General features: G+C 46.3%; 1 protein-coding gene across 2 annotated transcripts in view; it reads right to left on the bottom strand.

Annotated features, from left to right (window-relative positions):
- Positions 1–16,338, bottom strand: part of yrk (Yes-related kinase) — a 30,541-nt gene that overhangs the window by 11,264 nt on the left and 2,939 nt on the right. For both annotated transcript variants that reach the window (XM_035429386.1, XM_035429388.1), the window contains exons 2-3: positions 4,813–4,872; positions 691–947 (exon numbers count right to left, since the gene is read on the bottom strand). In XM_035429386.1, the coding sequence (XP_035285277.1) occupies positions 691–940 (250 nt within the window). In that variant the 5' untranslated portion in view covers positions 941–947; positions 4,813–4,872. The remainder of the gene's footprint in view (positions 1–690; positions 948–4,812; positions 4,873–16,338) is intronic.

Here is a 16,338-nt window from a genome sequence, read left to right as displayed (position 1 = left end):
TTCTTTTCATTTTATGGTTGTATTTCTAATGTATTTCAGTCCATGAGCGGAGGCAGATGAACACTGAGAACCAGGCAGAAGTGCTGAACCACGGAGCTATTAATAGCAAGGCGTTCATGCTCAAACACACTTGACTGATATCTGCGCGGTTGCAGTATAGAGAAGCATTAAAAATACTGACACCGCCACACCAAAGCCTACATTTGCATGCATATGAAGCTCATATGTGCACACATGCTCAAAATAAACCCCTCCCAACACAAAGACACACACAGACACACATGAACACACACACACACACACACACACATACATACACACACACACACACACGCACACGTACACATGCACGCACACACGCACACACACACACACACACACACACACACACACACACACACAGTCCCATACAGCGATCCTTGTGAGGACTTCCCATTGACTACATTCATTCCGTAACCTCTAACCCTAACCCTAAGTCCTAACCCTAAAACAGCCTCTTGACCTTGTGGGAACCAGCAAAAGGACCCCAAAAAGATACATTTTCCTCATCTTTCTATCCTTGTGAGGACATTTGGTTCCCACAAAGATAGTATTACAAGTTCACACACACGCACACACACACACACACACGCACACACGCACACACGCACACACGCACACACGCACACACACTTTGCAGGGCTGTCTGACCTGTGATAACACCTCCTCTGGTCACAGCAGTGCTGGAGGGGAAGCAGGTGGACGAGCCGAAGGGCTGGCCCCCGCTGGCCAAGCTGGGGTAGTTGTTGAAGTCAGGAATAAGGCCTCCTGCGGGCGCCTGGGTGGGCTCTGGGGCATAGCGGGGCACGGTTGAGGGCTGTGGCACTGCTATGTCACACGCAGACTGTGCTGAGCCCTCCGCTGCTTTGGACTTCTTCTGCTTACAGTGAGCACACCCCATAGTGACACTGAGGAGAAAGGACACACTGAGAGATTCACACACACACAAACACACACACACACACACAAACGCACACGCGCACACACACATACCCACACACACACCCTCCTTCTCCCTCTCTATTCGCTGCTTTAATAATATCCACATCACCTCATATCTCGAGTAAAGACAAACGAAACTAAACCGAAGCAACGTGTCTGAGAGAAGCCCAGAGAGAAGCTCTGTCCCAGCATTAGTACGTGGGTTTAAGCTGACTAAGGTTTCTCAGACTACTGTGGCATGAACAACATGCCAGGTGCACACAGGTCAGAGACACCCCTCAGTAAGAGACAGAGCTATTGGTGATTCTGTAGACGATGTGGCTAGCGTGCTTCATGTGAGAACTTCAGTGCCATGTAGCTGGACAGGAATCATTCCTGATCACTGATATTTATTTTCCTCTCCTATCTCTCTCCCAAACTAATTCTCCCAAATATACAAACTTATTTTCTCTTTTGATAGCAGCATATCTATACCGACAGAGATGATTGGTGCGATTTCACTTCTGTAGTACTGTGTGGTGTAAAACAGGTTTTGATGACATAGCTGTAACTCGAGAGGCACATTAGCGGTCCCAAACTGAAGAGAAAAAAGGGTTTAAAGAGCTTCGTGTTCAAAGTATGTACACAAACACCTCTACTTACACACCCCTTCTAAATATACAAACACAGGGACACACAAGTTTACAAATACACACTTGGACATACACACGCAGCAGTGGTGTAACTCCACCCTTCCCTCTCTTCAGGGACCCCGCTACAAACACACACGCACACCCGCACACACACACGCACGCACACACACGCACACACAGACACCCGCAAACGCAAATACACACACACACTTCTCCCAGAGGAAAGGGACACCACCCCCCACTTCCCCTTTAAAATCACATAGCGTATGCACAAATGAGAGACAGAAGAATAGAGTATGAGCACGAGAGAGCAAGAAAAAAAAGAGAGAGAGAATGAAAGTAAAACAGAAAGAGAGGGATGGATGTGTGGCAGGATCACACTCAAGGACAGAGGGAGAAGGGGAACAGTTGGACCCCGTATCTTTGTGACTCTGTGTGTGACTGTAAATGTAGCTAAATTTATATAAAACCGCACCAGATATATACTGAATCTATATCTGAGAGTCTATATTTGTGACACGCTCCAGGCAGACGCATGTCATTTTCATGCCTCACACCAAAAAAGTCAAACAAACATGGTAACATCTGTTTTGAAGTGCATCTAATGCAGTGTTAATGATATCTTAATGGCTTCTCCATAATGGATCATAACCATTGTCTATTACGTCTTGTCTGTTATACAATATTGTGAAAGGATGGGTAAATATTGATATATTATGCTACTACAGACATAATGCTTATTGTTGCAGGCACCCCAACCTTATGACAGTTTTTATGAGCTGGTCATATTGTTTATGTGTGCTTATAACAAGGGGAATTACCATAATTGTAGCCAATAAAGATATTATGAGGATCCACATGTCATAAATATATGCATATTGTAACCCTAAAAAATTACAGAGAAACAGGACAGGACTATGTCACATTTTTCTAATTCATGGAACCACCTGCATTCACCAAAGCAACCACATTCAAAGAATCAAAACAACAAAATATCAATATTAGTTCCTGTGCTGATCATACAATTTGAAAAGCACAAAGTTGTTGGGTTGTCGTAACCACACACATTCCCTGAAAATAGTCCACATCTGCTTTCATATACCACTCAAATCTCATCTTATACAAAACTTTACCACCATGATCTCCGAGTCCACCCACTGCACTGGTCCACTACACTAGACACTGTGACCAATACATTTTACTGGAAAAAGACCAAGGAGTCTTGGGAGTGACTACTCCAGTCTTTCTTTATAACTTCCTTAACCACAGCCACAGTACATCTGTATATGGATGGACAAGCAACCCACCTGGCTGCCTATAAAAGATCCGAATGCGATGATCCATCTATAACATTCTTCTTTTTACTAACGACTCTGATCAAAAAACATAAGTGCTTCCATACTGAGCTTAGAGAGAAACTGAAAAGAATTCACCTCGTCCGTAATCACTCACCATCAGCTGGTCCAGCCCCATGTTCAGTAGATAAGAAATTATTTATATTTAATATCTGGAAACAAAATGGCATACCCCAGTACACCAGCTATTTGAAAGGAAAGTGATGTCCAGAAGTTTGAGTGAAAGACAAACACATTATCTCTAAGAAAATCCACTCATTACCCCCAACTGCAAAAAGGCTTATAATAACTCAAATATAAATACATATTCACTTAATCTACACCACTGCGTCATATTTCAGGAACTGCTGCAACTGCCTCATGGTGGGAAAAAAATTATCTCAGTTAAATAAACTTCTTTTTTTCTCATTCTAATAGTACGTGTAGAAAAATTAAAGGTAAAGACAAATGTTTTAATTTCAATATGTTCCTCCAACTTTGTCACTGCTTGTAGATACCTGTTAGCATCTTTATTCTCAAGAAAGCACTAAATCTGAACCATTGGATCATTGGTCCATGTGACCCTCTTGTTTGGCTATCTTTGATTCCTATTTATCTTAGCAATACTACAACAGAAAGTCACAGATACCGGTATAGACATCTCAGTTATGGACTGACTAGTCAAATGAACAGATGTATGAAAGTGGAAGAAGCACAGATAACTATGCCTTCTGAAGCTTCTAATTATCACTGATCCACAAAAGCATTAAGAGGATGAAAAAAAAAAATTTCTCAAGAGCTCTGAATGACCTCCATTCCCAATGCATCCATAGCCCCAAGGATCCCGGTTAACCCTATGCATCAATAAACTTTTTTGAAACTTGTTGAAAAAAGAAACGCGTAATACAGCACCATTTCACTGATAAGGCAGTATGCCAAAGCTGTTGAATCTCCCCTGCACTGTGAAATGTTCAGTGTGAAAGCAACACTGATAGAGTACATTCGATCCGTATTGGACTCATATAAACTCTGTCAGAGTAAAACTAACACTAAAAATGTTACTGTGTGTGAAATTCTGAATTAACTGAATTATTTTGACCTACGCACCTGTTTTTTTTTTTTTTTTTTGCAGAAATGGACTGCAATCCGATATTTTAAATGTTAGTTTTAAACCCACCTTTCACACGGGCACATGTAAATATGGATGAAAGAGGCCCATTAGAAAATGGTGAATTGTAAATGAAAGACTGGGTTCAGCCTGGAGATATTGTGCAGAGGAAATAAATGTAGTATGTCGCTTTAAGATATTTAACTTGTGATGCATGGTTCATGGCTTATTACAAGCAAACTTTACATGTTGGCAGACATCTCGATTTCTGAAATGCATTCATAATGGTTAGATGTGTTTATTAAATTCATATTAATTAAATATTAATTCTCTAGATCAGAGAAAATAGACATTAGGTATAAGCCCACAGAAGACTGCCAGCTGAAATAACCATTATTGATGTGAATGGGAGACTGGAAATCCCTTAGCTTTACCGAAAGTATGCTTACCAACAGGAAAACCACAAACACACAGGCTTAGCCTTCCTCTGTCTCGCTCAGCCTTTCATACTACAGTGACGACATGCTAGCCTCTGAACTTCAGCAGCTAGTGTTTCTTGTATCTCAACTGCCAGGCTGTTATCTAAATGGGTACGCTGCCATTCCCTTTCTCTATCACAATACAATAAGACATCAGAGTTATGAGCTTGTTTTTGTTTTTACTTTTCAGGTTGAGTACCATCTCCCTCTCTCTCCTGCTTCTTCCCTCTCTTTCTCTCCCTCTTTCTGTAATGCGATGGGGCGGCGCGCTTTCTCACCAGGTTCCTTCGACTCGGCGTCAGATCATCTGTCCCCCAGCATCCCCCGGGCCGCGCTGCCTGGAGTCCCACGGAGAGACGAGGACGACAGAGCGAGAGGAGTGAGAGAGAGAGAGAGAGAGAGACAGAGAGTGAGACAGAGACAGGGTCAGATGCAGGGGGGCGGAGCCACAGCATTATCACACATTCTGTCACATTGCACCGCTCGGCTTCCTCTTTCTTGCATTTCTCCCACAGGAAGAGGAAGTTACAGAACGAGTCCTGATCTCTCTTTCCTCTGACCAGACACCCGCGGCTGGACACCCATTTCCAGACCACATGGCAGGAGACCTGTGGGGGTACAGGGTGGCCCAGGGAGAGTTTGGCCCAGTAGGGCATGGCTTGGTCCGGGCTCAAGGATTGGGGTGGCTTTCACACTGCGCACAAGAGTGTTTCCTCAGGGTGGAGGAATGTGCCAATTCACCACTGACTTCCCTTTTTGCCACGGAACCTGAAGTCCGCGGAACAGACGCTCATCTGAGCTGCTAAACTACTGATCAGTCGCATTTGTGGGGGGCAGTAATGACATCAGCCCCACCCCCCAAAAAAAATTCCACAGTGGAAGGCTGTGTGTAACTATGTGTGTGTTGGTGGCTCTGTTACAACATGGAAACACAGACATGCACACACAGAAAGGTACACATACACACACACACACGCACGCACGCACACACACGCCCACACACAGTCCACCATCTATCTTTCTCCATCAGGGGAGCTACAGGAAGTCAGCTCAGCAGAGTTTCCTGTACGCCCTTCAAACCCCCCCCCCCCCCTTTTCCTGGACTGACCGGGACCAAGGACAGGGAACCCATCAACAAAGCCCAGCTGCAATTTTCTCTCCACCCTGCTGATCTCACCCCCATTCCCAAAATGTGCAGAAATTCACATTACAAAAGGTATGTATAGTAGATACATGACGTATCATGTTTTTGTGAACCAGTTCAAAGTTTCAGCTCTATACAGAACAGTATAAAGTCTCTCTCTCTCTCGCTCAGCTGGCTGCCATCCAGAGGCACACAATGGGGAGGAAACACACACAATGAAAAGTAGAGGTGCACAAATACACACAAAAACACACGAACACACACAAACTCACACACCAGGGAGTGGTCCCTGCCATGGATCCGGTGGAGTTTGTACATAAACTAATGGGGGTGACACTCTTTGTTCTCTGCTTGTTCCCTGGCTCATAACCTCCTGTCTAACAGAATCTCCACAACTCTCTCCTCCCGCTCCCTCACTCTCTCAAACAGCACAACGCACACAAACCCATTTCTGTTGGTGATGTGTCACAGTGGTTTCAGTACTCCCCCCAAGCTAACCAAGCTCTATTGCTAAAATTCCTCCTGTTGATCTCCACCAGATGGGTCTAAAATGTGTGACTCTGTGTGTTAGGGGGCAAGAAGCTAGCAGGGGCTCCTGGATCTGCTGTGTAGTGACTCTCTCCATGTGCAGAGATATGCCTGTGGATGCCACATTCCCACCCGGCTAAAGTCAGACAGATTTTCTGTGATGGTACAATGCTTTAGGCAGCAGTCTTTGTCACTTTGCAGCAAGCCACCTCAACAAGATCATACTGTAATAGAAATTGCACGTTTTATGGTAAAATACTGGCAACTATATGTAAAACATATGGCTGGAGACTGTATATTTAACAAATGGTCAATGTGGTATGGTGTTTTTCCATAAATTATAGTTTTGCACTTCTGCTATTCTATAGACGTACCATAAATGTTTTCACAGAGCATAATTGGTATTGATGAAAAAACATTCTGACTTGCCACCAGGACAGCCGGACTGCCCAGGGGAGCAATCCTAGATATGCCCCCTGTGGTCCTCAAATCCTGTGGGGCTGTCCTGTGGGATAATGCGTTATCGGTTATAGCATTGCCCAGGTAGAACTGGTCTTAGTCACTCAATTGCAACAGCAGTTAGTTCTCAGAAACCAAGAGGCTAAAATATAATCACAAGACGATGGTCTGTTCTGCATGTAAATTTAACATACAGCAATAGAGCTCAGCATTTCAACCCCCCCAATTTATCAATTTATCCGTTAAAAATCAGTTTTAATCACCAAGTAGGCTAGTCTATACTTAACAAACAAGATACACAAGTCTGTTATCTACCGTGTTAGCTTTCAGAATAACCAGCAAAAACAAAACCTGCACTTCAATTTTGTTTACAGTCTACGCATTCCAGATATTATCCATGAATACGAGTGTGGAGAAAGAAGTGCATGTATCCGCAAATAATGTTGATTAAAAATGTGCACGTACTGCAAATGAAAATAAATGTAGGCTATAAGGTGTAGGCTACTCGCTAAAACTGCCTATCTGGGGAGAGCTGGCTATATATAGCCGCGTTTCCACCAAAATTTACTTTACCAGGAACTAAAAGGTTCCTTCAGCCCATGGTTGTCTGCGTTTCCACCACGGTCTAAAGTCCCGCGAAGATTAGGCAAATTAGCCCACTGACGTATGAAAAAGCGACGTTGTCGTCGGTCCATCTGTCATATGATTTCTTCTGTAACCCCATACTACCACCGAAGTAGCCTACATTATTTTCTAATAACCGGGACAGCCCGGAGGGGTTTATTCCACTTATATACAACGGGTTACCAACAATGACTATATATGGTTACTTTTGTATTTATTGATTTTCATATATCCTCTCAAACACATTCATTATGTTTTTATGCGAACATTCGCTTTCATGTCTTGACATCCGAAGCGACAGAATGCATTCACATTTATATGTATAACTGGCAACAACAGCAGAAAACATGCACACGTTGTAAACAATTTGCTGTTTGATTACTTTCTCGTCGTCAATTCCATATAGGCTAATCGCAAAATGACAAGAATAGAACGAAAACTCGGACTTGCGTGAAAATTTAAATTAGTAGTGGTACAGCCACCGTTTGCTTTCCTTCGAAGTTACTGCTAGCCGAGCAGCGAAGTGTGCCCTCCAGATGCGAACCATGCACCATAAATGAGTCCATAGTCTTCCTGGTCTTTTCGTGGAATTGAAAAATGGCAGTAAAATTGAGTAAAATTACGGCAGTCTGAAAAAGCTTAAGGGACGATTACTAGAATTAACCTGTTATTTTACCCTGACAAAAAGTGCGGAAGGTGATTTCCAGTTTGCTTGTACTGTATCACCAATGTTAATTACGCAGAACTACCGCATACCTCACATAACTGTATCAAACGTTTTGAGTCAATTACAACGGGCTAACAAAGAAAATCCGGAAGAAAATATTCAGCAACCGAATTAATCCGTTTGAATGTTTTGGTAGCCTACGTAATATGCTGTCCCAGCACGAATGCTTAGCATTTCATAAAACAAATACTAAAGCAAGAAAAGAACAGAAGAGCACACGTTATAATTCCAAGACGTTGGCAGGCTATAACCAAAACTAGGCTACTGCGCCGCATAACATACAAGTTTGATTTGAAGTTATTATGAAAATAAATTGGTTTGTGGCTGCATATTTTCAAACATGGCGGGTAATGGCGGAAAATAAATACAAAAAAATGCTGCGAGTACTCGACCAATCAGAAATGTTCAGTGCTGCAAGCTCCACCCAAAAGGTTCCTGTACTTTCGGAAAGTACTACCCCCCGAGCAGGAACCTTTTGGGGGGTAAAATAAAGCCCCAGGAACTAAATTTAGACCCTAGTTCCTGCGGTGGAAACGCACTGAGTTCCTCAAAAGGTTCCTAGTTCCGGGGTAAAGTTCCTGCGGTGGAAACGCAGCATATGATAATGTGGCAGCTCCCTCTGGGACATACTGACATAATTCACCTCGTAATGTTGACACGGATACGTCATGAGGCTGTGACTTCTATGACGTGTTCTTTTGGGGGTTAAATTAGGGTTGCGGTTGCCTTTACTTGGTAAGCAGTCTCACAGTTTGGTTATTTCCCGTGCACCTACATTGGTGACCCTGTTCTGTCTTTGGACGATTCCAAGGATTATTTTCGAACTCACGCATCACGGAAGGGGCGAATGCAGTTTCTCGTAAATTACCGGAGCTTTGGGAACGGCAATCTGCGGCTTGGTTCGCCCAAACAGAGGCACAGTTTGCACTCCGGAGAATCACCGAGGACAACACAAAATATTATTATGTTGTTTCTGCTCTCAGCAGTTCCACCGCGGCTAGAGTCGTGAGCATTCTCGAGGACCCGCCAGAGGTAGATAAATATGCGACTTATGAAGCCTCGACACGTTCGGTCTGACTGAATCCGAGCGCGCTCATCAGCTGTTCTCTCTGCCTGGACTGGGTGATTCCAAGCCCTCGGAGTTGATGGATCATATGTTGAATCTCCTGGGAAATCATAAACCATGTTTTCTTTTCACGGAGCTGTTCATGCAACAGCTACCTACGCAAGTGCAGTCTGCCCTGGCTAACACGCACATTAAGGACTTCCGGGCTTTGGCCAGAGAAGATGACACATTTTTTTCCGCCGGCTGGCAGAGCTGCACGGCCGTCCCAGGTCCCGCCCACGTTGACTCTACACTGCCGGTGGACACAGTGGCCATGACCGGCATTACAGCTACAACCCAACAGCAAGGTCTGTGCTTTTACCATGTGCAGTGCGGTGCCAAAGCTAGAAAGTGCCACCCTCCTTGCACCTTGGGAAACGCCAGGGCCGGCTCTCACTAGCTGCCATGAGCGTCGGCCGTACGGGGAGCTTGTTATTTATTACTGACTCTGACTCTGGGAGGCGTTTTCTCTGTGACACTGGTGCTCAAGTGAGCGTTCTGCCCGCGACAACCTTGGACATACAGAGTGATGGACATGGCCCTGCCCTCCAAGCCGCCAACGACAGTTCCATCCGCACTTTTGGAAAACGGAGCGTGGCGCTGTGTTTCGGAGGACAACGATTTGTTTGGGATTTTGTCACAGCTAAGGTGTCCACTCCCCTCCTCGGTGCGGATTTTCTCTGCGCTAATAGCTTGTTGGTGGATGTTAAGAATCGACGGCTCGTCAACGCTGAGACTTTCAGCTTGCTCCCTCGCTCCCTCGCTCACTTAGTGGTTCTGGCACGTCAAAGCTGTCTAGTGCACTCTCATCTGCTGACGTGTTTTCCCGTCTCCTCGCTGAGTTCCCAAGCTTAACGGAGCCCACCTTTTCTTCTGCCTCCACTAAGCACGGGGTGGAAGACCACATCTCGACTACTGGCCCGCCTGTCCATGCCCACGCTCGATGCCCCGACCCGGGAGTTCTGCACCATGGAGCGCCTTGGCATCATTTGCCCGTCGAACAGCCCCTGGTCCTCGCCTCTCCACATCGTGCCGAAGCCCGGTGGCGGCTGGTGCCCCTGTGGAGACTATAGGCGCCTCAATGACATCACGATCCCCGACCGATACCCGATTCCTCACATCCAGGATTTTTCCACCTGCCTGGCCGGGAAAGTAATCTTTTCCAAGGTGGACCTCGTTCGTGGATACCACCAGGTTCCGGTACAGCCGCAGGACATCCAGAAGACGGCAGTGATCACGCCATTTGGCCTTTGGGAATTCCTGCGGATGCCGTTCGGCCTGAAAAACACAGCGCAGACTTTCCAGCGCCTGATGGATACAGTGCTGCGGGATCTACCATTCCTTTTTGTCTATCTGGACGATATCCTCATCGCCAGTGCCTCCATGACAGAACACGTATCACACCTTTGAATCCTCTTTGAGCGGCTCAGCCAGCACGACCTTATTAGCAATTCAGCCAAGTGCCAGTTCGGACTGGATGCCATTGACTTTCTCGGACACCGCATCACTAAGGACGGTGCGGTGCCACTGCCGTCGAAGGTGGAGGCTGTGAACGGTTTTCCCCGCCCCCTCACCGTGAAGGCCCTGCAGGAGTTCCTGGGCATGGTGAACTTTTACCATCGTTTTATTCCCCATGCAGCCCAGCTCATGCAGCCCCTTTTCGAGGCCCTCAAGGGCGTGTCCCCCAAGAAGGCCATCGATTGGTCTGGAGAGATGGACAGCACTTTCTCGGCCACGAAAAAAACTCTGGCCAACGCGGTCATGCTGGCGCACCCTGTATCTGAGGCGCTGATCGCCCTCACCACGGACGCTTCAGATTATGCTGTCGGCGCCGTGTTTGAGCAGTGGATTAATGGAGCCTGGCAGCCGCTCACCTTTTTCAGCCGCCAACTGCGCCCCAACGAGAGGAAGTATAGCGCTTTCAATCTGTGGTCCGCCCGTCAGCAGCGCCAGCTCGCTTTCATATCTGAGTTCACTACAGACATCCGACATGTTGTTGGGAAAGACAACCGTGTAGCCGACTGCCTCTCCCGGGCCGTCGTCAGCGCCGTCCACCTTGGAATCGACTACACCAGTATGGCAGTCGATCAGGCCTTGGACCCAGGTGTACTGGCCTGTAGGAATGCCGTCACGGGGCTTCAGCTACAGGACATCGCGTTCGACGCCGGCAACACACTACTTTGTGATGTTTCCACGGGGCAACCACGGCCGGTCGTGCCCGACGGGTGGAGACGACAGGTTTTCGATGCCATTCATAGTCTTTCCCACCCGGGCAAAAAGTCTACTCAGAAGATGATGTCGGCTAGGTTCGTTTGGCGCGGGCTAAAGAAGGACGTCCGCAACTGGGCCAACACCTGCATCGTATGCCAACGCTCTAAGGTGCATCGCCATGTAAAGGCCCCGTTGGCGCCTTTCTCGTGCACGTGGACCTGGTGGGGCCCCTGCCACGCTCCCACGGGTTCACTCACCTCTTCACAATGATCGACAGAACTACTCGGTGGCCGGAGGCCGTCTCGTTGGCATCGACAACGTCTGCCGATGTGGCTCGGGCATTCATCGCCACTTGGGTCGCCCGGTTCGGCGTACCGTCTGATGTCTCCTCAAACAGAGGTCCCCAGTTCACGTCAGAGCTTTGGAATGTGGTCGCCCAGGGCCTGGGAGTGAAGCTCCACCGTACCACCGCTTATCACCCCCAGGCTAATGGCTTGTGCGAGCGGTTTCATCGCTCAATGAAGACCGTGCTCCGGGCCAGCCTCCAGGATGGCAGTTGAGTCGACAGGCTTCCGTGGGTCATGCTGGGGCTCAGGACTGCCCCTGAGGAGGACCTACAGTGCTCGTCTGCCGAGCTAGTTTATGGTCAGCCACTGCGGGTGCCGGGGGATTTCGTCCCTAACACCACGAGCCCTTGGTCCACAACATGACAGCGAACCGCCCTCCTGGACAGCGCCGGGGCGTTTGCACCAGTGCCTACGTCGCAGCACGGCCTCCCCCAGTCCCATGTACCTTCCGACCTGAAGGCGGAAACCGCCACGGCGCGCATCGGGGACCGCTTTACCCTTCTTATGATGGTCCGTTTCGCGTCTTGGAGGCCGGGGACAAGGCTTTCCTAGTGGACGTCGGTGGCAAGCCGGACTATATTTCCCTGGACGGCCTCAAACCGGCCCATCTGGATCTGGACCAGCCCGTCAGGTTGGCTCGGCCCCCACGGCGGGGTCGCCCTCCGTCTGTTGCGCCACCGCAGCGCCCCCTACCTTCTGGTGGTCCCCCTGTGTCCACTCCAGCCCCCGCTCCGGCCTTGCGGACTCGTTTCGGTCGGGCGGTTCGGGCTCCCCTTAGTCTGGCGTTGCCAGTTCTGGTGAATTCTGGGGGGACGGATGTGGCAGCTACCTCTGACATAATTAACCTCGTAATGTTGACACGGATACGTCATGAGGCTGTGACTTCTATGTTCTTTGGGGGTTAAATGAGGGATATAAATAAAGCACGCGGCTGCGTTACGGTTGCCTTTACTTGGTAAGCAGTCTCACAGTTTGATTATTTCACCTACAATAGTATTGAGTAGCCCATTTTGTGGATTAAATGTATTGATACTCAAGTAAAATCAGGAGAAGATTCTGCCACTGCTTAGTGATTAAAATGGATTTTTCTAAATCGGGTTTATCATTTAATCTCCCTAACACAATGCGAAGAAGCTGTGTGTCCCTTTCCAATTGATTAGTCAGATGTTTGCATGCTTGTTAATCACTGAAAATTAATTAAAACTGTTTGAGTTCAATGATTAGTTTAAAGGAAAGATTTGTGCCTCACCAGAAAGATGGATAAAGGAGGAAGAAAGGGAGGACAAAAGAGGAGGATGACCGATTATTTTCGTGGGTAAAAAAAAATTCTCAGCATTAATGACACTCAATAAACTTGAGATATTTTATGTAAAAGCTTGCATCAATAGTATACATTATTTTTAAAACATTGTTTTCCTTAATTACAATTATGTGCACAATACATTAAAGGTACAACTATTTTGAGCTGAGACATTCATTGGTTTGTACCTTTTTTCACCCACCTCCCACCGGATCTCAAGGTCCACCCAGTTCCCAAATCCCAATTTAACCCCTGTGAATAACTGTTTTCCTACTTTCCTACTGTCCAGAAAGATTGTATTTCTTCACTCTACACCACTCGTTACTAGCTTTTGGCTACAAAACACATCATAATTGACGATTTTGCTGTAATTGATGTGTGGCACGTAACTTTGATTATGACTTCTGTTTTCATAACTGCAGAGTTAAAAAAAAGACTCATAAGACAATCTTTGTACCTTTCATGGACTTTTTACTGCTGTTAAACTCAGAAAAGGGTCATTTTTGACCCTTAGGACAACACGAAGGTTAAGAGACACTTGCAAAACCTTCAAAATGCTGAAGCCTATTCACACATTCAGTGTTAAGCTATCGGGTGAAAAGGAACACATTTTACCATACGTTTAGCATCATCCCTATACGTTTGCTAAATTCACATACAGACTTTTTATTTCTCTTCCAGTTTTCTTTTTCTTTTTTTTGATCATAAACTTTGAACTTACGCAATTTTCTGTACGGTGGTGTAATTTTTCTTTCTTCTTGGAAATCACACCATTGAGTAAAATGTTGTCCACACCCACATGTACTGTAACAACTATTCGGCTTCTCTCCGCACACCGTTTTATATAGAGGTTACTTCAACTTATTTCACTAAGATTACCATCATAGGTTGAGAAAGTGTGAAGACGAGAAAACACACACAATCTTCTGTACAAACAGGGCATATGCACTGGACAACATAGGCACAAACTAAATTGAGCTAAGGTCAATTTTCAGCTCAGCAGCTGTCACTGACACACGCTAAACACATACTAAGACACACTAACACACTGTAACAGTAACACACACTAAACACATACTGAGACACACAAACACACTGTAACAGTAACACACATTAAACACATTCTGAGACACTAACACACAGTAACAGTAACACACACTAAACACATACTGAGACACACTAACACACTGTAACAGTAACACACACTAAACACATTCTGAGACACACTAACACACTGTAACAGTAACACAGTGACACACACTAAGCACATACTGAGACACACTAACACACTGTAACACTAACACAGTGACACCACTAAGCACATACTGAGACACACTAACACACTGTAACACTAACACAGTGAGACACGCAATGCACATAGTGGGAGACACTAACACACTGTAACACTAACAGTGACACACGCTAAGCACATACTGACACACACTAAGACACTGTAACACTAACACAGTGACACACGCTAAGCACATACTAAGACACACTAACACACTGTAACAGTAACACACACTAAACACATACTGAGACACACTAACACTGTAACAGTAACACAATGACACACATTAAACACATACTGAGACACACTAACACACTATAACAGTAACACAGTGACACACGCTAAGCACATACTGAAACACACTAACACTGTAACAGTAACAGTGACACACACTAAACACATACTGAGACACACTAACACACTGTAACAGTAACGCAGTGAGACACGCAATGCACATAGTGGGAGACAGATGGTCAGCCGAGAAAGTGGGACACAGAAATGCAGAGACCACAACATGACAAGAATTCCTTTTTTTAATTTACTGGGCCAGTGTGGCATATCACAGTTAACCAGTTCACCCAATCAGGGAACTGAGGAAGAGGAACATGTAGTACACTATTTTGCAAAAATGCATGGACATGCTGTAAGTTTTTTAGAGCCCCCCCCCCCCCCCCCCGCCCCCCCCCCCAGCAGCCTAAGCAGTCAAAAATACGTAGTGGATTTGAACTCTCTGAAACATTGTACCTGGCATATCTCCTCATGGCACACTGTCTTAATTATATATTCTTAGAGAGTCAAACCAGTCGACCAGTTTTGTCAGGTTCATGGGGGCAGCTTTTGGCTAGGCAATAGTGTTCTGCAAGGAAATACATTCTAGAGAGTTCCCTAGAGAGCTAGAGCAGTCTGACCTAGGACATGCCATCTGGAGAGGTAAGGTTGACAACAGCTACAGCAGAGCGAGACATTCTGAGACTCACATACGCGCGTACAGTCTATACTAACACATGTACACAAGCACACAGAAAAATACCCGCACATACTGTACATACACACACACACACACATACATACGTACATACCCATACACACACACATGCATACACACACACATACTGTACATACACGCATACACATACACACACACCACACACAAACACACACACTCACACTTATAGGGAGGGACCCCTACCAGCACGATGTCGGTGCCACACAGGAAACAAGCACACAGGAATGTTCACAGCTGGACAGACAGAGGGACAGACACACCCTTTCCTCCACAATCTGCTGAAGATAAACAAGGACCCGAGGGACTCTGCTATGGCAACAATCCCTACCCGTCCTTCTCACGGGCCCTCACCCCTGCCTATATCTCCTATGCGGCTACGTGGAGGCCTGTTTCCATATAGATGTCTGTTTCCTTGTCTCTCCGCATAAAGTTTTCTGAGATTTTAACATTCCATCCGCCCTTTTCTTACTCCCTCTTTTATTCTCCCCCCCCTCCCTTTCTCTGCCTTGTTTTGTCTATCTGACACTGTCTTTGTGTCACTCTTTGAACAGTGGGGATTGTGATGTTCTTTATTGCTTTATTTCAGGAGCTGCTGAAAGTCAGCAGCTTGCTCTCCCTGTTCCTCCCTCCCCCCTCTCCTTATCCCTCTGTGGCAGGAACCCCCTACAGGAAATACTTGGTGAGTGCAGCAAGAGTGATAGGACACAGGGAAGTGAGTTGTCACTGTACTGTCCTTACACACTCTCAAGTGCGCATATGCAAACCAGGACGAGGCAAACGAAGAGAGAGAGAGAGAGAGAGAGAGAACAATGGAAAACTGTCCTGGGAATACAGGAAGTCAGGTGTCTCAGGAAGAGCGACTTCCTGTTTCCACATGATGTCATCGTTTCCTCTACAGAGGCTAAAGGGGCACATGCAGACAGAGAAACCAAGACCGGGAGAGAAAGAGTAAGTGATAGAAGCAGACAGAAAACCTTCAAACCAAGAGTTATGGCAAGACGAGGCTTTGCTGTAGCCATATTGTCGGACGTGGGCCGTCGTATTGACTGAAAAACGTAAAGA

Source organism: Anguilla anguilla, chromosome 8, assembly GCF_013347855.1.
Source record: "Anguilla anguilla isolate fAngAng1 chromosome 8, fAngAng1.pri, whole genome shotgun sequence".
In the NCBI taxonomy this organism is placed as follows: domain Eukaryota; kingdom Metazoa; phylum Chordata; class Actinopteri; order Anguilliformes; family Anguillidae; genus Anguilla; species Anguilla anguilla.
Note: the sequence above shows the minus strand (reverse complement) of the source record. Positions and strands in the feature narration are given on the sequence as shown.